Source organism: Trichosurus vulpecula, chromosome 2 (assembly GCF_011100635.1).
Source record: "Trichosurus vulpecula isolate mTriVul1 chromosome 2, mTriVul1.pri, whole genome shotgun sequence".
Taxonomy (NCBI): Eukaryota; Metazoa; Chordata; class Mammalia; order Diprotodontia; family Phalangeridae; genus Trichosurus; species Trichosurus vulpecula.
Genome location: NC_050574.1, coordinates 119,001,835 through 119,026,913, shown reverse-complemented (window position 1 = coordinate 119,026,913; position 25,079 = coordinate 119,001,835). Strand labels below are relative to the sequence as shown.

Genomic DNA, 25,079 nt, shown 5'->3' with positions numbered 1-25,079 from the left:
TTCCTTTCATACCAGGGCAACTCATTGAGGCAGTTGAAGGTCAGGGAGATAGTAGGTATTGGCCGGCCAGGCCAGGCTGACTCAGGACTGGTTGTGCCAGCATGGGGTGTGGCAGAAATGGACAGGAAGGGAGGGCTTTAAGAAGGAAAGGGATTTTTAAAAGGCTTTAAGCAGAAAAATCTCCTTGCCTATGTTTTTTCTCTTAGCAGTAGAAACAGTAATTGATATTCTCCCAGTATCTTTGCGCTTCTCTCCTTCCTCACTCCCAGTGCTACAATAAAACAACAAATATTTTATTTATGACTCCTCAGGGAGGAGGAGTGGGAAGGATAATGTTGGGTAGTTTTGGGTTTTTTAGTCTCCTTTATGTGTTAAACTAAACAGAAAATAATAGCATCACCCATTCCTCCCATATGATCTTTGGGGAACAGGAGCTGACCGTTGTATCCTAGTAATGACCCCTCAGGCATAACCTCCCTGGAAGCCTCTCACATCCCTCTGAGCTTCCTTTCTTTGCATAACCAGAAAGTCTGGTTTGGAGACCCTCATGTTAAAACCAATATGAATGGAAAAATCGTTGGCAGCCTCCGTAATTCCTAGCCCAAAGCCCCTCCTCCTCCTCTCAGTGCTGGCCCCAAAGGAATCTGGGAAAGTTTCTTGGTTAATTGTTAACAGATTTCATTACTGTAGTCTTTAAAGTTTACAAAACCTTTCCTTTACATCCTCACTATTAGGTAGAGAGAACGTGTATTATTAACTCCGTTTTCTAGGTGGAGAAACAGGATCAGAGAGATGAAGTGATTGGCTGAAGTTTTCATGGCTATTAAGTGTTGGGAAGCCTCTTGCCGCTGCGCCAAACTGCTGTCTTCTGACTGAGGACTGACAAGAACGCAGCAGAACTTTCCCTGATGCTAGAAGGCACCGACCCAGAAATTCTTAACAAGGGGCCCAGGGCAATCATTTGTTTGTTTATTTTTATATGACTGAGTCTCCCTTATCTCACCTAGGCCAGAAGTGACACAGCCACTCATCCGCCCCAGTCCCACTGCTGATCTGCAGGGAAACTTGACCAGCTCTATTTCCAGTCTGAGCCAGTTTGACCCTCCCTAGGCAGTCTAGTAGCAACAAAGAACAAGAATTTATTAAATGCCTGCCAGACCCTGTGCTAAGCTCTTTATAAATATCTTATTTGATTTTCACCGCAGAGATAGGCCCATTTCATATAGTTGAAGAAATTGAGGCAAACAGGTTAAGAGACTTGCCCAGCTGGAGTCATGCAGCTGATAAGTGTCTGAGGCTGAATTTAAACTTAGATCTTCCTGACTTCGGGACCAGCGTAGTAGCAATACTGTGACATCTTACCTATGCCTATTGAAGTTCAGAACTCTTGAGCTCAAGGGATGCACTAGCCTTAGTCTCTCTGGTAGTAGAGATTACAGAGATGAGCCACCATAACTAAATTTGTTAGCTGTATTTCGATATAATTGGGTTTTTTTGTAATCCTAAATATCTTATTTAATGCATTTTTAAAAATTCTAAGAGGGTCTGTAAACTTTACCAGGTTGCTAAAAGGGTCCATGATCCTAAAAAAGGTTAAGGAGTCCTACACTACCCTCCTTTTAAAAATATTTTTATCTTATGTTTACTTCCATCCCTCCTAACAAAGAATAAAAAAAGAGAAAAAGCATGTACTCATGCTAAGAAACCAAGATACTCTAATCTCTGCATCCTCCAGAAAACATATAGCCTACCTGGAAATATTGTAGACATTTATGCATGATATAAGGGAAAATATATCCAATGAGTAAAGGAGGGATCTAGCCAAGGGAAATGGAAAAGAGAGTGATCACTTGGGGTCAGGGACAGGAAAGGCTTCCTGGAGGTGGGAACCTGTGAGCTGGGCCTTGAAGGAAGAGAATCCTAGCTCTACAGCTGGAAGGACTTTAGAAGCTATAAAGTCCAACTCACTCATTTTACAGTTGAATAAACTTTGGTCTAGGGAGGTTAAATAACTTGACCCAAGTAAGGGTCAGAGGTGAGAGCTGAACCCTTTTCCTCTTGGATTCACATTACATCCCAGCACAGTCAAGGAAGGAGTGTGTTCTAGGCACCAGGGGATGGCCCATTAAGGGTGAAGGAATAGTTTGTAGTCCCTTTTGGGAATAGTGAGTAACTAGTTAAGTTTGGCTGGAGCTGAGATTATAGGAAGGGTAGTAAGTAACCTGGGATAAGGTTCATTGCTGCTCCACATGTGTCTCATAAAATAGTGTATAAATTCTTTAGGGAGCTGCAAACATGGTGCTAGGGGATAGGGTGGGGAAGGATCCTGGTGCAATTCAACTGGTCCATTTGGGGGGTGGTGAGGACCTGGTGGATTCTGGGAGATAAGGCTAGGGCTAATTTTCACAGCCAATACTATTGGGATATTCCTTTTTGCCTGATTCCACTAATACTGGGCATTTCAACCACAGATTCCCTCATCTTCCTTTCCAGATGGCTTCTCCAGCCACCCAGTGCTTTCAAAGACTTCACTCCTAACAAACATTCATTTCTGCTTAGACCCACTGCTATGGTTACCAGATATGAAAAGGGTGAGGGAATTCTAGGTCAGGATAGCATTTTTTTTTAAGTTTGCTTATTCTTTTCTCTCTGTGTTTCTCCTTCTATGAAGTGCTACATTATCCTGGCACAGAGAGGTAGGAGAGTATAAAACAGGATTTAGAGTATCATTAAATGATATACAGTGTAGTAGAAGACCAGCCTGGGGTTCAGGAAATCCTATGGTAATAACTTTGGAATGATGCACTCTGACCTTTGGCAAATCCCTTTCCTTCTGAGTCTCAGAAATCCCTGTCTGTAAAATGACAAGGGATTGGACTTGGCATCTCAAAGGTCCTTTGCACCATGCCATTCTGTGTGGTTGGGTTTTTTTTTTTGTTTTTGAGCCAAAATTCTTTGGGACCAAGAGCACGAGAGGTCATTGTTTAGGTTCCTTGAATAAAATTCAAGGCATCCTCTAGCTTCTGAGGAAGACAGCCCAGATAGCCATCATGAAAATGGTTGTCTCTTCCTTGATAGCAGTTCCTACATACCATGTTCTAAATTCCCTTCCTTCCACTTCTAACATTCTGTGTTTTAAGGTCCCTTTCAATGAGCACATTCCATATTTTAAGGTCCCCGCCCCCAGCCCAAACATTCTGTGTTCTAAGTTCCTCTCCATTTCTAGCATTCTGGCTTCTATATTTCTTTCCAGTTACAATATCCTATCTTCTAAAATCCCTTCTAGCTCTCACTTTCTATGTTCTAAGTTCCTTCCCACTTTCCATTCCATGTTCTAAGTGTTTTTTTCTATTTGTAATGTCCCATGTTCTAAGGTTTCTTACAGCATCTCAGGTTCTTTCCAACTCTTAACATTCTGATTCTCTTCTCCGGGAGAGAGAGCTCTGAGCTCATGACCACTTGTCCGACAGTTGGGAACATTGTACACACCCTTGCCAAAGGTTTTAAGCAACTGAGAGTTTGGGGCTCTCGGAGGAGCTTTTTATCTCCTTACACAAGACTGGGTTTGTGAAGAGTGATGGAAGCCAGTGCCTTCAGTTCCTTTCTAGGTAAAGCTGGACCCCATGCTGGTTGGCAGAGACTCAGCAGCAAAGCAGAGATGGAACAAAGCAGGACCTTTAGGCTCTGATCCAGTAAACACAAACTCTGTAAAGATCACTCAAGAAGGCCTGCTAGAAATTAGTCTTGGGCCCCAGACATCGGGGCACAAGGATGGAATGAAAAGAATTCTAGATGTGTGGGAAGAAGATCTGGGCTCTAGGAGGACTTCTGAAACCTGGGACCCGCATTTTTTTTTTTTTGAGAGCAAATAACTTCCCCCTGCGAACTTCAGTTTCCTTCCTGTAACAAGTTGCTAATAAAACCTGTGGGGGGGTGGGGTGGGGTCGGGGTGGTCTTGAGGACAATGCTTTGTAAACGTAAAGCTGGGAAGAAATGTTAATTATCTTGCTGGGCAATACCATTTTCTCCTTTAGTGCCACGTTGTGGTAAAGCTGGGGTCCTGCCCGTTGGAAGGGCTTCCTATTTGAACTGGGCTGTTGCTTCCTAAGAGCAGTCTAAGTGTGGAGAGTCTAGTTATTTAGATTAGGGTGAATTTGGGGGCCACAGCACCTCCTGGAGCCTGCCTTTATTGTGCAGGGGCCGTGATCTCTGTAGGGGAAGGGAGGAGAGACTGTACAGATAAAGTCACAGATCCTTAAAAGCGTAAAAGGAATCAATTTGATCCAGTTCGTTTCAGGTCCTCTAAAGTCCCTTCTGTCTTTAAATCTATGATCCTATGAATAAACCTTTATTAAGCATCTACTATGTCCCAGGCACTAGGGTACAAAGATAAAAATGAGACATCTCCGGACTTCAAGGAAATTATTTTATACTGGGAGAGTAAGAGTGGAGGCCAGGAACAAAGTGCACCATACACACTGATACTCTTATAGACCCCCATAAACTCTGGGCATTGTCTTCACATGCTCCTCCAAGCATCTCTGGCTTTCTCCAGTGGAGTATCCCTTGACTAGTTTCATTCATCTCTCACATCCCTGTTGAGGGAGGGTGGTATAGGGAAGGCCATGATGTTGTTCTCCAAGTTGGCCAAAACTCCTTGCTTCGCCAGCCCAGGATCTTCCAGGCCACTACCTTCCCCTGTGGGACCCCATCCCTGGGGTGTGGAGTATCTCATGCTTTGGAGTCTTAAATACTCACAAATACACACACACACACATATACATTGCAGATGTGCATTCACACACACATACTCTCACACACACGCATATACACCATATAAACCATACCTGGGGAAGTATTATTGTCACAAAACTATTTCTTGCTGCTGCCACCAGGAAGAAAACGAGTGACTAAACTATGGTGTTATTGATGTAACCAGGTGCTGTGCTTGGGTGAGCAGTTAGTACAGAAGTAATGAGCAGAAACTCTACCCTAGCCCTGATCAGGGGAGGTGGAAGGAAGACCCCATAGCTTGATTGTTCTTTCTCCCTTTCTGGTTAGATCAGAGGCAGCCAGGGAGTGTGGGGAGGCATCCATCTTAGTATGGATCTCCACTCCCCATGCTGCCCCCCACCCCCAGGCTCCAGAGCTTGCTGATGTCTGAAATTTCCCCTTGAGATCATTATTTAGGAACTAGGATATAGAAGACGTTTTTCAGTTCAATTCAGTAAATGTTTATTTAACACCTATTGTGTGTAAGGCACTGAGGAAACAGAGGAAAAGAAAACGATCCTTGGCCTTAAGAAGATTACTTTTATTGGGAAAAATCAGTGATTTGCCATTTTTTTCTTTTGCTTCATAATGTAATTGGACAGTTTTCCTTTATGATTCAAACCAGTTCCTTTGAGTTAACTTTTGTTTGGTTAAATGCGTAACTAATATCCTTAGCATCCTAGTCTGGTGTCTACCATTTTGGCTAGAGCATATTACCATGTGACAAATAATTCCTTTGGACCCTTACTCTAGTCCAATCAGTATCGGAGTATCGGTCAATTTGACATGATTCCAAAGGGGTAATGATGATAAGTTCTGTATATTAGGCCCCAGAACTGTGTGTTGCAGGTTGTAAGATGACTTGCTTAATCATAGGAAGCTAAATGGAGGTTCTCCACCCTTGTTTTTCCTTGTTATGGTGACCAAGCCCAGTGTGTCCGGGATGACTCAGTTGCATGGAAAGTCCTCCAACTTATTTTTGTACTCTGTACCTTTCTCTCTTGTCCAAGAGCAAGTGACCATTTTATGACCACTTAAGTCAATGGAGATGCCCCATGCTTCTTTCAACCTGTGACTACCCTGCTAATATGTCATTTTTGGCTCTCAAGAGCAAGGCCTATCAACCAATGAGATTTGGTATTTTGCCATGCCTCTTTGGCTTATTTTGGCATCAAACCCTATAAAAACAAGGTATTAGAAGAAGGGGGCATCTTAGATCATGAGGAATTAGAGGGGACCACTTTAATAAAAGTGCCAATGGCTCAGAGCTCCACCTCGGTCTCTTATTGTAGGTTGGACAATTTTAATCCCCGCAATGGAAACTCAGCCATGTAAATTTAAAAAAAAACACCCCAAAAACTTCTAAGCAGACCTAGACTGTTTGCCTTAAAGGTCCCTGAGGCCAGATGGCTTGTCTGAGATCCTTACAGACTGTAGGTCTATAGGACATGATTTGCTTGTGCAACCTCAAGTAACCAAATCCAAATGCTTAATGTTTTTAGGGAAAGCCTGCACTTTTGGGGGGAATTTCTTTTAATGTTTGTCAGTTTGTCCTGGTGAGAGGTGAATTCAGAACTCCTTTTGAATTGTCCGTTGGACAGATTTCAGTTGCTGTACATCTTGTAGGGCCCTAGAAGGAAATTTTGGCCGCACCCTTCTCTCATCTCGCCCTGTGCCTGATCCTTGGAAAAAATTTCAACTGTCTTAAGTCTTGGAGAGAATTTTTGACTAGGACAATTTGCTTTCTTACCTGATGGTAAGGGGGTGACTTCTAGTCAACTCCTGGTCTGTAATCCCTTTGGGGAGAGTCCTATGTGTTGTGGGAGCTCTGTAGGACTAAGTTATCCTTCGGACGAAGGAGGCTTGATTTTCTTTTTACTCATTTTTTTTTATTGACTGACACTGTGTTAGGTCAGTTAGGGAGGATTAAAGAATTGTAGTAGTGCAACCTAGAAGGGATGTGTTAGAAGTCATCTCATCTAACTCCTTCATTTTATAGAAAACCAAGCCCTTGAGAGATCTAGTGACTTGTTTAAAGTCATGCTAATAAGCAGTAGAGCCAGGAGCAGTAGCCCCCCCACCCCCAGCTTTCCAGATTTCCCTTATGTGTTGTTGAATATAGGGTCCTTGATGCTAGGGATTCTCTTGCTTGCTTATCTTTGTAATCTCAGCCCTTAGCACAGTGACTAGTATGTTGTAGTGATTAATTCATTATCTGTTTATCTGTCTGTCAATCTATCTCATCCTTGGTTGGGGGTGGGCAAGGGATGGAGGGGTCAGGAAGGCTTCCCAGAGGAGTTGGCATTTGAATTAGGCTTTAAAAGATGGCGTGAATTCATTGGGTAGGTAGGAGGAGGGACAGTCTGCACTTAGGGAACAGCATGATCAAAGGCACTGGGCATATACCGGGGAAAAGGGGCAGGGCTATGTAGATTGGCTTCAGGGAGGGCCGGAGGAGGTATGATGAATCAGTGATGTGGAGTATGTACTTTCAAAAAGATGCGAAGTGTTCCATTTGTAAAGGAGAAGAATGAACCTTTTCAGGAAGCTGAGGGTCAGCCAGAGCCAAGTGACCCAGCAGAGATGATGGGCCAGGTAAATGACTCATGGCCATCTGGGACCCTTAGGAAACAACTTCTTTTCAAATTCTTGGAAGCTGCTTCCCTTTGGCTGCAGAAACTAAGCACTCAACTTGGATCGGATCCAGACCAGGGTCCCCTCAAGGTCAGAAGCCTTGCCTCCTCTAGGCCTAAAGATGGCCCTTTTAAAAAATGAGTTTGGGAAGCAGCTATGGTATAGGGGATAAGAATGCTCTGCCCTGGGGTCAGGCTTCCTGGCATGAAGCCCTGGCTCTGAGCAATTATCAGCTGGGTGACCCTGCATGAGACCCTTCCTTTCTTTGGACCCAGTTTTCTTGTGTATAACATAAGGATAATTCTATCCTGCCAAATCAGAGTTGTTAGCATTAAATGAGAGAATAGATGTGAATGTACTTTGTAAAAATCTATGCATTTAGGCAGGCTATTTCCCAGCAGTGGATGGAGGCTATAGAGAGCAGATCTTACTTTCACAACAGGGAACACTTCTCAATAATCAGAGCTATCTAAAAGCAGACCAGGCTGCCCCAGGGGTTAGTGGCTGCCCCATCACTGAAGATCTTAAAGCAAAGGCCAATATTCATTGGGCAAGGTATAGAGAGGAATTTCGAACAGGTGTCATTGGCCTGGATCAGGCATTTTTGTGTCATGGACCCTTTTAGCAGGCTGGTGAAGCCTATGGACTCCTTTGTTGTTTTTTTTTCAAGACACAAGTACTTGCTGTCTTTTATTTTTTACTAGACCTTGGATTCTGATGACATGGGGAATGTCTGATGGGGAAACTCCTTCAACCAGTGTAGAGCTGTACCTGATGAGAAACATTTTCTTTTTTCTTTTTTTTTTTTTACTCCCAAGGAATTTATTAGTTAAAAGAAGGAAAGATTCCTTCTTTCAGCATTGATTTTCACAAGAGTTTGAACTACAAATTTTCTCCCCATTTCTACCCTCCCTCCCACTCCAAGATGGCATATATTCTGGTTGTCCCGTTCCCCAGTCAGCCCTCCCTTCTGTCACCCCACTCCTGTCCCATCCGCCTTTCCCTTCCTTTCTTGTAGGGCAAGATAAATTTCTACTCCCCATTGCCTGTGTATCTTATTTTCTAGTTGCATGCAAAAACTTTTTTTTTGTTGTTTTTGAATATCTGTTTTTAGGAGAATTTTTTTAATGTATAAAAATAAAAGATATAGGAATACATGGACAATCAGTTATAGTGAGCTACATTTATCAGAATTACAGAATATTTATCAGAATTACAAAATAAGTTCATGAAGCCATGGACTAGATGATCTCTCTCTCAGCTCTTAATCCTGAGAGTCTCTGATTCTATAAATTTCAATAGAAATGTGAGATACTAATTTTATCATACTTTCCTGAAAACATGGTTTGCTGGGGCAGCTATAACAAAGGAAGAGGAAATGCATAAACATGTGGAAGGCATTGAAAGCAGAGGTTGAGGACCTCATGGCCTTTTTCAGTTGTGGCTGGTCTTGTATACTTTGTGCATGAACTGTATAGAGAGCTTTCTTCTAGGCATTCTTGGGGGGGAGAGAAGAAGGTAGGGCTCCCAGCCCTGGGACCATTATGATATATAAGGGCTGACAAAAGGAAGCATGAATGACAATAACCATGGCACCCCTTTCTCTAGACCTTTCACATTTTACAAAGCCTTTTCTTACAATCAGAAATGGGAAATGACATGCTTATGGCTACATAGCTAGGAAAGCTTGAAGCCAGAATGCAGATTCCAGGCCCTTCAGACTCTTATTCAATGTAGCCGTGGGATGTCAGTTATGATTTATGTTGAGCAAATTCTCCCAGTCTTCTCCCAATTTAGTGCAGTGATCAGTCTCCCTGAATCCCTGAAAGGTATTTGTGAACCAAGAGGAAAAGTAGATTTCAGCTTAATATAAGGAAGATCCTACCAACTGGAGCTGTCCAGTGATAGAACCATCACTGAATGTGTCCAAACAGAAAATGGATAGCCATTTGTCATGGATGCTGTAGAGGAGATTCCTGCTCAAAGGGTTCCTTGTAGCTCCAAGTTTCTAGGATTCTGTGAAATTATACTCTATTTATTTTTGCTGCTTGGTGTACATTTAGGGACCAGACTTGTGATTCCAAGGGTATTAGGAATTCCTAGGTGAGGAAACTCCCTTTACCAATGCAAATAGAAAATTTCTTTGCAACTAAAAATCTTAGAGATTTGCCTGGAGTGCCACATTCTGAAGGAATCAGATTTAATTCCATAATCATTTGTAAAATGCCTGCTGTGTGTCAGACTCTATGATTGGTACAGTAGCTACAAAGACGAAAAACAACACAGCACCTACCCTCAAGGAATTTATAGTCAAGCGCTGTATCCGCCACACAGTGCTGTCTTTCTATTGCGGATGCAGATCTGAGGCTCGGGGAGGGGCAGGGGGTGCGGGGAAAGGTTGAGGCTAAATATAGAGACTGGAGTCATCTACATGGAGATTCTAATCCAAGCCATGGGAACTGTTGAGATGGCCAAGGGAGAGGCTACAGAGAAATAGAAGAGAATTGGACTCAACACAGAGTTTTGGGAAATACTTAAAGGGGTCATGATGACAAAGACACAGTGAAGGAGACTGGGAAGGAGTGGTTCAGGCAGCTAGGTGGACTTCCAGGATAGAACAGTGTTTGGGACCGAGCACAGTGGTTTCCGTGCCATGTCACCATGTATGTAAACCTCATCCCATCCCCCTTCTAGTTTTGAGTGCAGTAATCAAACTAACACTACTATTCTTAGAAGTACCCTGTGGGGGCAGCTAGGTGGTGCAGTGAGTAGAGCACTGGCCCTGGAGTCAGGAAGACCTGAGTTCAAATCCGGCCTCAGACACTTGACACATGTACTAACTGTGTGACCTTGACCAAGTCACTTAACCCCAATTGCCCTGCCAAAAAACCAAAAAAAATTTCTTAAAAAAGAAGTGCCCTATGACTCCAATCATCATTCTCCCTAATTTTCCTACCCCAAACAGTCCTCCCTGGCCTCCATCACCTAGATGTATCATCTTCCCCTATCAGAATGTAAGCTTCTTGAAGACAACGGCTGTCTTTTATTTGTATTTCCAGAGCTTGACACAATGCTTGGCACGTAGTAAGTACTTAATAAACACTTATTCATTCATCCATCTATCTGTTCATTAATTCTATCACTCATGCCAAGGGAGAAGAGAGTATTCAGGAGAACCGGATCTCTGATGGTGTTGAACACTGCAGAAAGGACAAGGAGAATGACTGAGAGAAAGCTGCTGAATTTGGCAATTAAGAGGTCACTGGTGACCTAATAGAGGGGTGGAATTGGAAGCCAGATTGCTAGAATTTGAATGGTGAGAGAGTGGTGCAGACATGGTAGAAGCACATGACTTTCTTGAATTCCTTGAGTTCTAAATATATTTTGAGTTGACCTTTAAAGGATTGGCAGGAATTCAACAGGTGGAGGGTGACACTGCTCAATGGGGAGGGGGACTAATTATTCTAGGCATGAGCCAAAGCACTGGTAACTTTGGGATGGTTCATATGGTCACTCCCTGTTAACCAGAATAGCACATTTCTCAGTTCTGGAGGATCAAGAGGGGCTTACTTTTTTTTTAAATATTTATTTTTAGTCTTCAGCACTCACTTCCATAAGATTTTGAGTTCTAAATTTTCTCCCCCTTCCTCCTCTCCTGCCTCCCCAAGGTGGCATGCAATCTAATATGCTCTCTACATATATATTCATATTAAACATATTTTCACATAAGTCATGTTGTAAAGAAGAATTAGAACCAATGGGAGGAACCACAAGAAATAAACAGCAACAAGAAAAAAGAGAGCAAATAGTCTGCTTTGATCTGCATTCAGACTCCAAAGGTCTTTCCCTGGATGTGGAGAGCAGTTTCCACCATGAGTCTTTTGGAGTATTTTTAGATCCTTGCATTGCTGAGAAGAGCCAAGTCTGTCAAAGTTAGTCATCACACAATATGGCTGTTACCATGTACAGTGTTCTCCTGGTTTTGCATCAGTTCATACAAGTCTTTCCAGGTTTTTCTGAAGTCTGCCTGCTCATCATTTCTTATAGAACAATAGTACTCTATTACATTCATATACCACAACTTGTTCAGCCATTCCCCAGTTGATGGGCATCCTCTCAATTTCCAATTCTTGACCACCACAAAAAGAGCCGCTGTAAATATTTTTGTACATGTGAGTCCTTTTCTCCTTTTTATGATCTCTTTGGGATACAGACCTGGTAGTGGTATTGCTGGGTCAAAGGGTATGCACCTTTTTATAGCCCTTTGGGCATAGTTTCAAATTGCACTCTAGAATGGTTGGATCAGTTCACAACTCCACCAACAATGCATTAATGTTCCAATTTTTCCACATCTTTTCCAACATTTATCATTTTCCTTTTTTGTCACATTAGCCAATCTGACAGGTGTGATGTGGTACATCAGAATTGTTTTGGTTTGCATTTCTCTAATCAATAGTGATTTAGAGCATTTTTTCAGATGACTATAGATAGCTTTAATTTCTTCATCTGACAACTGAGGGGCCTTCTTTTGTAATTATTCAATCATACCTTTATCCGTTACCTACTATGTGCCAAGCTCTGTAGCAGAGTAGAAAGAGCTCTGGATTTAGAATCTGAATCCCAGCTCAGCTCCCTACTGTGTGACCTTGGACAAATCACTCATCTCCTCTGCGCTGTGCTTCTTTCATCTGTAAAGTGAAATTTGGACTAAATGACTTCTGAGTTCCTTTCTATATCTAGTTGGATGGATCATCAAAGGAATGGAGACTGGAGATAAACATAATTCATGGTTTTTCTTTGACTTAGTCTGTTGTTTTGGTGCAGATTGTATTGGGTTTCTTCTATTTCTCTGGTTTTCTCCTAGTCTCCCCCCTCTTCCCCCTCATCCCATTCCTGCCCAGGCTCACAATTTGCCCAAGAACGACCCAGCAAATCCTTTATTTGAGCCCTTTCACACGTGTTCATTTATATCACCGTCAGGGGCTTGCAGCCTCTCAGCGGCAGAGTGGCTACTAGAACCCAGGTCTTTTGGCCTCCTAGTGCAGAATTTTCTGAGCCGCATTAGACATTCCCTTCCTAGAAGCTGACTCAGACCCCAAGTGTATCTGAGCCGTTGGAAGGAGAGCCCTAGGTTAGGTTACTCTATAAAACTGTTCCCACTGCCACAGTGAGATTCAATAGGGGTGAAATGGAAGCATTTGTCAGGGTTGGCTTGAGCTGACCTGGGTGTGGCCAGCTGGATGGAGATAGAGGAGCTGAGGAGAGACTTCCCTCCACACTCTGGCTCTGATTCCTTTAGCAGAAAGAGTGACTCATTCAATTCGACATCCATCCAGCTGGCCTGGGCCTCTCTTTGTGCTGCTCAGCTTCACTTACAAGGAGCCTACTGTAAATAGTCACCAGGCCAGAGAGTGCATGTCGGCCCCTCGCTCCCCATTTTAGGTCTGTCCCTTTCTCCTGTACTGCCATGGGTGCCACAAGGGAGCCAGGCCTTTTCCCTCCTTTGTCCACTCTCAAGTTCTCTTGGTTTCCTGCTTCCCCTCTTTGCCCCTCCCTCTCCTTTCAATTTGGAGAAGTTCAGAAGCTATTCCCTGTTACTGCCTTCCTCCTCCCCCTTCCTTTCATTCTTCCCTTTTTTCTTCCTTTCTTTCTTCACTACCTCTCTTGACTCTTCTCTCTTTTGAAGAGTGGAATAAATCCAATCCAGAGCCTCTTTGTTTCTCTGTCCTTCCCTTTCTTTATTTCTTTCATTTCTCTCCCTCCCCCTCAGCACCCAGAAGGTACAATACAGATCTGTGGAATTAAGTTAATGCTGGTTATTATTAGCGTGCGTGTGTGTGCGCGTGTGTGTGTGTGTTAGTAGGTAGGACCATAGGATGTAGAGATGGAAGGAACCTAGAGGTACTCTGTTCTAGTTGTCTTACTTGAGCAAATGGAGAGACTGAGACCCAGAGGGGTCAAGTGATGTTTCCAAAGTCACATAGGCAGTGAATAGTATAGCAAAAAGTTAGAATGTAGGGCTTTTGACCACAGATCAAGTTTTTTCCACTGTAGCACACTGCCTTCTTCATACACTGTGCTGCTTCCTTTCCCTGGATAGAGTGCTGGCCCTGGAGTCAAGGAGACTTGAGTTCAAATCCAGCCTCAGATACTCCCTAGCTGTGTGACCGTGGGCAAGTCCCTTAACCACTGTTTGCCTCAGTTTCCTCAACTGTAAAATTGGGAAAACAATAGCACCTACCTTCTTTGGTTGTTGTGAGGATCAAAGCAGATAATACTTGTAGAAAGCACTTAGCACAGTGCCTGATATGTAGTAGGTGCTATGTAAAGGTTTATTCTTTTTCCCCCTCCTTTTTCCCTACCTCCATCCCAGCCCCCCAGTATGGCATGTCTCTCTGGCTGGCAGAGAAAGATGCATGGAACAGAGCAGAGTCTGGGATACCACAAATAGCTGGGAAAGTTTAGCATTTACCAAATACTTAGCAATCAGGCCCTGGTGGCTAGAAATATACATCAGGAGCTTGTGGTCTTTCATAGCTAACAGATGACAAATCCCCATACTACAAATATAGATCCCCAAATATCCTTGAGAGGTCAGTAAATAAACTGGACTGTAACTGGATCATTCTATATCACATAACAACTTGTGGACAATTGTCCAGACATAACATTGATCCATAAATATTTTTTTAAACTTAGCTTATTTTTTTCCAACTAATAAGCATTTATATTCTCTCTCTCTCTCTCTCTCTCTCTCTCTCTCTCTCTCACCTCTGCCCTAATGGGGGGAAAACCCTTGGGACAAATATGCATAGACAAGCAAAACAGACTCCTCTATTAGCCAGGTCCAATTAGTTAGACACTAGCACCAATTAAGTGATTACTATGTGCCAGGCAGCTAGGAGGCACAGTGAATAGAGTACTGGGCTTGGAATCAGGATGACTCATCCTTGTGAGTTCAAATCTGGCCTCAGGCACTTACTAGCTGGGTAACCTTGGACAAGTCACTTAACCCTGTTTGCCTCAGTTTCCTCATCTGTCAAATGAGCTAGAGAAGGAAATGGCAAACTATTCCAGTATCCTTTGTCAAGAAAATCTCAAATGAAAACCTCAAATCTCAAAGAATCAGATACGACTGAAATGACTCAAGAACAACAAATATGCCAGGCTCTATACTAAGTGCTGGGGATACAGTGAAAGGCAAAAGACAGTCCTTGGTCTTAAGGAGCTCTCAGTCTTATGGGGAATCAACATGACAAAAAATCCCTATGTGCAAACGAATTATATATAGGGTGATTAACTGGAGATACTCTACTGAGTGAAGGAATTAGCATTGAGGGGGATTGTAAAAGGGTTCTTGCATAAGATGGGACTTTAGCTGGGACTTGAAGGAAGCTGTGGAAGCCAACGGGTGGAGTTGAAGAGGGAGAGCATCCTAGGCATGGTGGACAGCAAGCGAAAATGTCTAGAGTTTCTAGAGTCAGAGTACATGGAAAGGGGATAAGGTGTATGAAGACTAGAAAGATTGGAAGGGGCCAGTTTATGGAGGGTTTTAAAAGCCAAACCAGATTTTCTGTTTGATGCTGGAGGTAATAGGGAGCCACTGGAATTTGTTGGATAGAGGAGTGACATGGTCAGACTTGCCTTTCAGCAAGCTCAATTTGACAGCTGGGTGGATGATAGATTAGAGTGGGGAGAGACTTGAGGCAGGCAGACCCACCAGCAGGCTACTGCAATTATCCAGGCATGACGGTCTGCACTAGGGTGGTGACAGTGTTAGAGGAAAGGAGGGGCCGTGTTGGGAAGGTAGAAACAATAGGACTTGGCCACTGAATGACTGTGGGTTTAAAGAGAGTAAGAAGCGAAGGATGACACTTGGATTTTGAGCCTGGGTGAATGGTGGTACCCTCAACAGTAATTGGGAAGTCAAGAAGACAGAAGAGTTTGGGAGGAAAGATAATGAGTTCAGTTTGGGGTGTATTGAGTTTGAGATTTCTAGTAGGCAGTTGCAGATGCAAGACTGGAGGGCAGGAGAGTAGTTAGGGCATTGGTTTCGAGTCTAGCCCCTCTCTGTCGGGAGCCGGGGGGCAGGCTTCATCATGGGACCTCTAGCATTGTGGCTCATTGTTTGGTTGACCAGACTTCCCAAGTCTTTCAAAGCTGTTCGTCTTCCCAGTGTTGTTTCTGAGCAGATTGATCTGTTTACACAAGTCTAGCCAGGTTTCTCTAAAACTACCTTTCGTCATAGTAGGCACTTAATAAGTGTCTGTTGGCTTGGATATCTAATCAGTTCCCAAATCTTTTGCAATTGGACCTCAATATTTCCTTTTGCATCCATCTCTTTTTCTCCTGTCACACACAGTCACTACTCAGGTCCATATATCGCTAACCTGGACAACTTTCTTAAATGGAGATCCTGGAAGGAGGGATCTAATCAGAGGGAGAGGCCACAGCCAGAGAGAACCTACAATGTGTGAAGTCTTGAGTTGGAGGAGAGACCACCATCTCCTCTCAAACTCTGATGGAGACAGCCCAGGACTCTGAGCTTTGGAAATACACTACTTCCCCAAAACACCAGACCTGCTCTTAGCCCAGCCTATGTAAGGGGGAGAAATCACTCTGGAGGAGGGACCCACCTTCTTCATTACCAATAGATGCCACCAATAAGCAGATAAGCACAAGAGCTCCGGGAGTGGTAGCACACTCCCAGATCACTGGCCCCCAGCCCAACCCTCATACCATCATCCCGAGAAGCAAGTATTGTGCAGAAGGGGCCAATCATCCCTACCAGCTGCCAACTAACTGCTACCCATGGGGCAGGCAAACCAGCCTAGCTGAAAGACAAGGCAGCATGTGCTAGGAAAGAAAGGTCAAACCATCTTTGACTACTTTTCCTACAGACCCCGATGGAAACAGAGCATTTGGGCTCCTGGAACCCAGGAGTTTTGGGAAGGAATAGCATTGTTTCTAGCCTACTACCTGGTGCAATCAGCCTGGGTGGCTGCCCCTGTGATATGTAGTCTGGCAATTGCTCCCATCAGTGTTATGGCCCCAGCTACTGAAGACCCAGGGAAAAAAGTTCTTGCCACCTAAGACCTTGGCGTTGTCAAATGGCTCAATATTAGAAACTGATGTGGTTTTATTAGTGGAAATGCCACTAAAGAAGAGGCATTATCGTCTTCTTTGCTGTTGCACATGAAGGATCGTGGGACCTTTCCATCTGACTTGGAGCTGAAAATTTCCATATATGTTAGAATATGAGCTCCTTGAGAAAAGGGATTATTTTTTCTATTTGTATCCTAAGAACATGGCACATACGAAGTGCTTAACAAAAGCTTTTTAAAATTCATTCATTCAAGAACAAGATAACTAATATTTCTGTTGTGCTTTGAGTTTCACAAGGCTTTTTTCTCACAGCCATCTGGGTAGGTAGTACAGATATGATTATTCCTATTTTCCAGAGAAGGAAATTGAGGCTTACAGAGTTTGAGCTTTTAACAGGACACAGAGAAGCTAAGAATGGAAGAAACTCACGTCATGGCCTTATCATTAACTAGTTTACATTGGGGATTGGGGAAGTGGTCTTTGTCTAGATCCTGGAGCAGTACCAGATTCACATAGATCTTCTAAAGGACACAGATCTCTAAGAGATGTCAGTGGTCATGTAGTCCCGATCTTATAAAGAATTTCTTCTACAATCTTACCTGACTAGTAATTTTCCAGCTTTTGCTCAAAAATTCCAAATAAAAAGGAGCCCACTGTCCCCCAAAGCAGCCCATTCTACTTTGGACCAACTTTAATTGTAAGGAAGCTTTTCCTGATATCAAGCCTAAATTTATCTTCTTGGCATTCCCACCATCGATTGCTTCTAGTTCTAACCCCTGGTTTCGAGCTGAATAAGACTGATCCTCCTTCTACATGATGGTCCAAATACTAGATGATAAGAATCTGGACTCCTCTAAGTCTTTTCAATCCCAGGATAAACATTACTAGTCTCTTCAATCAATCAGCCAGAATTTATTAAGCATTTACTATGTCCTAAGCACTGTGTTGAACTCTGAGGATACAGGGGAAAAAAAACCCAAACTTAGATCCCCATGGAGGAGACAACATCTATAAATCAGAACCAAGGAGATAAATTCAAACACTTACAGACAACTTTCTTGACCCCTCTAAGTTTTTCTCATCTCTAGGCTAAACATTCTCAGTCCCTTTTTATAGTCGACCAGAATTGATTAAGCACTTACTGTGTGCCAGATACTTCTAAGCTCCAGGGATACAAGGAAAAATCAAGGAGTTTACATTCTAACATCTTTGAATTAGAACAGATAAGATAAACATAGAGTACATGGAAAGTAGCCTTGGAGAGGAAAGCCAGGAAAGGTTTCCTGTAGTAGGTGACACTTGAACTGAGCTTTTTCTTAATGTTTTGAAACTTTTTAAAAAGAATTGTTGAATTTTTATTCTCTTTTAGGGCAATGCTTTTTCTTTTTTCTTTTTGGTTTTCAATATTCACTTTTATAAGATTTTGAGTATCAAATGTTTTTCTTCCTCCCTCCCTCCCCTCCCCATTCCCCAAGACAGCAGACAATCTGATATAGGTTATACATGTGCAATTATGGTAAACATATTTCCACAGGCAAGAAGGGGCCAGGTCATGAAGAACATTAAATGCTAAACAAAAGATTTTATATTTTATCCTGGAAGTAATAGGCAGCTGCTGGAGTTAATGAGTTGGGAAGCGATATAGTCAGACCTATGCTTTTAGAAATATCCCTTTGTTACCCAAATGGAGGATGGATTGGAGTGGAAAGAGATTTTAGAATCTAGTGCCATGCAAAACAAGTCTTATTTTTTCTCCCTAATTGGTTGACCAATCAGGAGGCTATTGTAATAGTCCAAGTGAGAGGTGATGAAGGCCTGATGAATTAATGTTATGGCTATGAGAGTAGAGAGAAGGAGATACATGTGAGAGCTATTTTAGAGAAAGAAATGACATTTGACAACTCCTTTAATATGCATGGTGAGTGAGAAAGAGGAGCCAAGCATGCCACTGAGGTTGCAAATCCAGGTGACTGGAAGAATCGTGGTACCCTTGACAGCAAGGAAGTTCAGAAGAGAGGAAGGTTTGGGGGAAAGATAATGAGTTCCGTTTTGGATATATTGAATATAAGTTGTCTACAGGACATCCAGTTTGAGTTGTCCAGTAGGCAGTTGGTGATCAGGAGAGAGACTAGGGCTGGCTCAATAGCAGTCATCTGCTTAGAGATGATAATACAGTTCTTGGCACTTGGCACTTGATAAGCTCACCAAAGTAGAACATAGAAAAGAGAAGAGGGCCTTTGAAACAACAAACCTTGGAGGACACCTGTGAGTAGTGGGCATAATAACATGGATGAAGATCCAGCAAAGGAGACTGAGGTGACCCAAGAGAGAATAACTGTTCTCTCTTCTAGGGCTTCTCACTTCCCTTCACCATTCTGGTTGCCGGTCACTGCACTATCCAGCTTCTCAATGCCTTTCCTAAAGCATGGTGTACTTCAGATGTGGGCTGGTTGGAACAAAGTACCGTGGGATCCTCGTTGCCATATTCTTGGACCTTGTGCCTTTTCAATGCAGTGTGCATTGCATTCACTTTCTTGGCTGCCATATCATACTCTTGGCTCATTGAGACTGTAGTCTACTAAAGCCTTGGGATCTTTTGAGAGGAACTACAGCCTATCAAAGCTTGCCCCATCTTAGACTTGTTTAGGTATATAAGGATACTTGGATTCTTACTTATTTACTTATTTGGATATACTTATGTATATTTTTAACCTAGCTGAAATATTATACTTTTTTTTTTTTGGTTTAGGGATATGATTTCATCAGCACGGTATTATTGTTTAGTATGCTTGTTCTATTGAGAACAGCTGTGTCCTGGCCTGTTGGGGGCCCCCTTAGTATAGGAACTGTTAAAATGTTTGACTAAAAAGTTTGTAATCATTCATTTTTTCATCTTTACCCACTGGGTGACTGGAGGGGGCTGGGGAAGTGTCCTTAATCCATCCCTGTTTCTCTTATTTGAATAGCCTGTCTTTCTCCTTCATTTTCCTTGCTCTCTTTCTGTCTCTTTGTTGTTTTTCACTTGCGACTGACTCTTCATTTGGGGTTTTCTTGGCAAAGGTACTGAAGTGATTTGCCATTTCCTTCTCCAGCTTATTTTACAGATGAGGAAACTGTGGCAAACAGGGTTGAGTGACTTGGCCAGGGTCACACAGCTAGTAAGAGTCTGAAGGTATGGAAGTGGGATATTTTAGTCACTTAATTAGCATAATTCCAAATTTCTTTCTCCAGAATTACTGGATCAGTTTATACTCCCACTAACAACAGCATATTAGTATTTCTGTCTTCCCAGAACCCTTCTAACATTGACCTTTTCCTATCTTTTGTTATCTCTTCTAACTTGCTAGGCATAAGGTGAAACTTAGGGTTTTTAATTTTTTCTCTTATTGTTGGCGATTTGGAGTAATCTTTCATGTGGTTAGTAATTATTTGCAATTCATCTTTTGAGAACTGTTTGTTCCTGTCCTTTGACTACTCATCCATGAAGGAATTTTTTTGTCTTATGTATAAAGTGTCCCAAAAGTCTTACTGAAATTGTAAGCTTTTAACAACAGAAAATTACAGTACAACTTTTGGTACACCTTGTATTTATGTTAATTTCCCATATATCTTGAAGCTCAAACCCTTATTAAAGATTATATCTCTTTAGTTCTCTGTGTATATCTCCTTGTCAATCTCTGTTTCTCTTGATCTCCTTTTCCGTGTGTCTTTTTCTCAGTACATACATTTATGCACAATTAGAGTAAGCCTTTGCAGGGTGGTGGGCATAGAGGAGAGAGTATCAAAGAGACATGGAGCTTTTGTTTTGCCAGTTCAGCAGATCCCATCTGAGCGGGCTCATTTTGACTTTGCACAGAGAGCCTCATGTAGCTTCTGCAAATAAAAGTCCTTTTTGTGCTGTCGGGGTCAGCTTCTTATCAGCTGGGAGCTGCAGAGCCTAGAGCATGTAGCCTAGCCTAGCACCTTGTCTTTTCTGCTTATCAGCCCAGTCCATGATCATGCTTGGGTCTCTGCCCTTGGTGGGCATCCTTTTAATTTATTTTTTATTTTTAGTTTACAGCACTCAGTTCCACAAATTTTTGAGTTCCAAATTTTCTCCCCTTCCCCTCCTCCCTCCTCACCCCCCAAGATGACATGTAATCTGATATAGGTTCTACATATACCTTCACATTAAACTTATTGGTGGGCATTCTTTAACTTGTTTCCATGGGTACTTTAATGTGCTCCTTGGTGACTCCTCAGTACCCACAGAATTCTCATGTACACTCACAGCCATGATCAACATAGGCACATACCCATTCTATATACGGGCCCTTTCGGGCTCATTCCACATCCCCTTTTGATGGTTCAATAACATAAAGTAAGGCTTTGACTTCCTCATTTAGGTTTCACAGTTCAGACCACTAGGTGGCATAGTAGTTCGAACACTGGGTCCACAGTCAGGAAGAGCCGAGTTCAAATAATGATCCTGGGGAAAGTCACACTTCACCTCTATCTAACTCGGTTTGCTCAGCTGTAAAAGGAGGATAATAACAGCACTCAACCCATTGGGTTGTTGTGAGGATCCCAAGAGACAGATAATATTTGTGAAGCACGTAGCACAGTGCCCGGCACAGAGTGGACACCTGATAAAGGCTTGTTCCCTTCCTTTCCCTCCCCTTCATAGACGTAGAGCTGGGGAGCGACTTTATGGATCGTAACTATGGGAGGTTGACTTGGAATCATGAGAAACCTGATTTAAATCCCTTTCAAAACACTTTCCGAGCTTTGGGACCGTGGGCAAGTCACTTAAACTCTGATCCTCAGTTTCTCCCTCTGGAAAATACTAGATACTGGAAATGTTGCAGTTTAAGGGGTTCAGGGAACCCCCAAAGACCAGAGTACTGGACAGGGTCATCTGGAATGAATTCATGGGCTCAAGCATTCTTTAAGTCAGGGTGGCAAAGGTTTATTGTAAGGCCAATATGGTGGGCAGAGCTCCCTAAGGAGCTTGCCATTTAACAGGAATGATGCTAAAGCTTACATGGGAAAGTGGTGGATTATCTGGCAGATATGCTAATTAGGTGATAACTTACAACCTTGGCCACAGGAATCATTCACTGCTGGAAACCAGGGGAAGGGGTTTCTCAGGGGTGTATTTATGGTCTGTTTATGTCTATAGCAAAATAGCTTTGAGAATTGATGTCTATAGCTTGACTTTTGGATTGAATATGATAACTCTGGGAATCAATACACGATAATTCTGTGGTTACAAGATAGTCCTGTTTTTACAAGAGAATTTCTTCAGAGGTCAGCTTGTTCCTGTGATGGGGAGAGATAGTTTGTTTTACTGGGGCCCACTCAAGAGTAATTTCAGGGAAGGGTAGTTTGTCTTACTGGGACCAATTCATGAGTTAGTGCTAAGCATAGTGTCCTTGGGCTGTGGAGAAAACTGCCAGGGATAGTGTTTTGAGGCTAGGGAGAAATGTGATCTTGGAATTGGGGTCCAAGCACAAGCACCTCATTAATAAGACCTGTAGTCCCTTACAGCCTTCTTGTGGGTATCCAGTGAGATAATGTATGTAACCTGCTACATGTCAGCTATCACCATCCAGTCCTCTTCCATTCTGTGGGAGAGTGAGGTTCAGTTACTAAAAGATGACCCAGGAAGCAGAGCTGAGATTTGAATGCAGGTTTACTGACTGCAAATCTGAGTGAATATAGAGCACACTGCTACCTCTTGCTTTCTGATTCACTAGTGTTAATGAAACACTTTAATTAGCATTAATTAAGCAGTTCACTGTTGGGAAGGGACCAAATTTTGCTAAGACTAGTAAGGTAGTTGAGACATACACAGATAACTTTAATACCCAATAGTACATGCTAAGTGCATTCAAGAGATGCAAAGTACTGTGTGAAAGTGGCAGACTTGTTACAGTGTTGAAGAATTTACCCAGAGCACTGTAATTTCTCCTTAACCAAGGCATAGCTTTATTTTTTACAGCTGTTAAAGGAGGCAGCTTCTCTCCAGACTGCACCAGGCTGAATATGGCTTTTCTTCTGAAGAAATAAAAATGTCAACTGAGAAAAGTACCAAATAGGCAAGACAAACGAAGTTATTATACAAAGTTGGAAGGTTAGTGGAGGTATACAAAGTAGACAAGGTAAATGAAGGTATGCAAAGTGGAACCAGTGATTCCCAGCAGCCATGTGGGCTTCTTAGAATATTTAGAGAAAAGGGTAAGATATTAATAGATAGTTGATTCATAAAAAGTCATACAAACCTTGCCATAGTTTGGCCTGAAGGCTGCTAAGTTTCCCATAGTCATTCAGCATAGGAATATCCAGTGTGCCCACAGACTTTTGCAGCAGTGCCATAGAAGCATAACAAAATAGAATCCTGATTTTCCGATTCCATGCTAGACCATAAACTCAGTGAATGTAAGAACTCTTGTCTTATTAAAACTTCCTTCCTGCCTGGCCCCCCCCCCCCCCCATCAACAAGCACACAGCAGATACTTAATAAACATATATTGTTGGAAGTGAGTTCTTGCAGTGATTTGATCTGTCCATTAATATACAATTAATTACAGTTATTGGTAAGTCAGTTGTCAGCTTATAGTATCTCACATGTTTGGGCCGTGGTAAAGAAAGAATCCAGCTACATAGGGTGCATGAAGGGGAACCAGGGAAGGATAAAGTCTAGAAAGTTATGTTGGATCCTGATTATGGCTGACCTTTTAATTCCTGGCTATGGGGTTTGTATTTTATCATGTAGCAGAAGGGAGCCAGTGAATGTTCTTAAGCAGAAAAGTGACAAAGTCATACCTATTTCTTGAGAAGATGATTCATTCAGGCAGTATGTGAAGGATGGATTGGAAAATGGAAAGAGACTGGAGGCAAGGACATAGTCTAGGTATGTGATGATGAGAATCTGACATGGGGTAGTGGCAGTGGGAGCAGAGAGGAGGGTGCTGGAGTTACATTGTAGAAGAAGTCACAAGATTAGTGACTATATACAAATGAAAGGGAAAGGGAAGAGTCAAAGATAATCATAGGGTTCTAAGCCTGGCTGACTGGAAGAATGGTGCTACCAATAACCCAAATGGAGATGTTGGAAGGACGAATATATTTGGAGGGAAAGATGACTCCAGTTTTGGACAATTGTGAGGTGTAGGTGGAATATGCAGATGGAATTAAGCCAGAGATAATAGGAAAAATAAGAGATGAACAGCTGGGCTTGGGGAAAACATCAAGTTCTGAGAGAATAGGTTTTGAGGAGTCAGCCTCACTGCTCCTGAGTGTCATGGGTTCTGTCTTCCATACTTTCATTTTTCACATGAGCACTCTATAAATGGGGCATTGCAATTTTTTTATGTGTCGGTAGCAACAATTTTTTTTCTTTCTCTCATGTTACTTACTTTTCTCTTGTTTCTTGTAGGACATCTGTGAGAACCCTCGCCTCTTTGTGGATGGCATCAGTTCTCATGATTTGCACCAGGGCCAGGTGGGAAACTGCTGGTTTGTGGCCGCCTGCTCAGCTCTGGCTTCACGGGAGGGCTTGTGGCAGAAGGTAAGGTGGTTTGCTGACACTGTTTGTACCCTGGCTCATTTCCTGAAGAAATCTTAGAATGCAGCTAAGCTGTGGAGATAGATAGATAAGGTAGGTAGATAGATAGATGAAGTAGGTAGATAGATAGATGAGATAGGTTGATAGATTAGATAGGTAGATAATAGATTGGAGAGATGATAGATAGATAGATGAGGTAGATAGGTAGGTAGATAGAGAGATAGATAGGTAGATAGAAGAAGAGGGGGAAGGGAATTATTCTTTATATAGCACCTGTTTTGTGCCATGTACTGTGCTAAGTGCTTTACAGATTTACAATATTATCTCATTTGAACCTCACGATAACCCTGTGAGGTAAGTGCTGTTATTATCCCCAGTCAAAGAATCTGAAAGAGGTTGAGTGACTTGCCCAGGGTCACCCTGCTAGGAAGGGTTCAAGGTCAGATTTGAACTCGGGTCTTTCTGACTCCAGGCCCAGTGCTCTATACATTACACCACCAGGTGGACCGAGAGATAAATGATGGATAGACAGATAGATGATGGATGGATGGCTAGATAGATGGTGGCTAGATAGGAGGATGGATGGGTGGACAGATAATTTATTGAGCTGTTACTATGGACCAAGTTTTAAGAGGTGGGGTGGGAGGTGATAAAAAAAAAAAAAACAAGGAAAACAAAACAGTCCCTACTCTCAATGAGCTTATAGACTGGTAAAGGAAAATAAAACAAACAGGGGAGTTAGAAGGCAGGGGGGTGGTTGAAGGGGAGAAGGTACCCATGAGGGGAAAAGGCAGTGGTGGGGAGGCAGAGCAGGGAGTGAGCAGCCCAATAATCTTGCCTGGGCCTGACCTTCATTGCTCGTGTGACCGTGCAGAATGACTGGATGCAGAGTTTGGGTGTGGTAAGATATTTGGGAAGCACCTTGGTGCAGGGGAAAAAATGCTTGGTGAATTTGGCCTCAGAGGTTCTAATCCTGGCCCTTTTGCCAGAGCAAGTTCTCTTAACCTTTCTGGGCCAG

General features: G+C 42.7%; 1 protein-coding gene across 1 annotated transcript in view; it reads left to right on the top strand.

Annotated features, from left to right (window-relative positions):
- CAPN5 (calpain 5) overlaps positions 1-25,079 on the top strand; it is a 155,253-nt gene that overhangs the window by 65,378 nt on the left and 64,796 nt on the right. Inside the window, exon 3 of the mRNA XM_036742447.1 lies at positions 23,933-24,064. Within this exon, the coding sequence (XP_036598342.1) occupies positions 23,933-24,064 (132 nt within the window). The remainder of the gene's footprint in view (positions 1-23,932; positions 24,065-25,079) is intronic.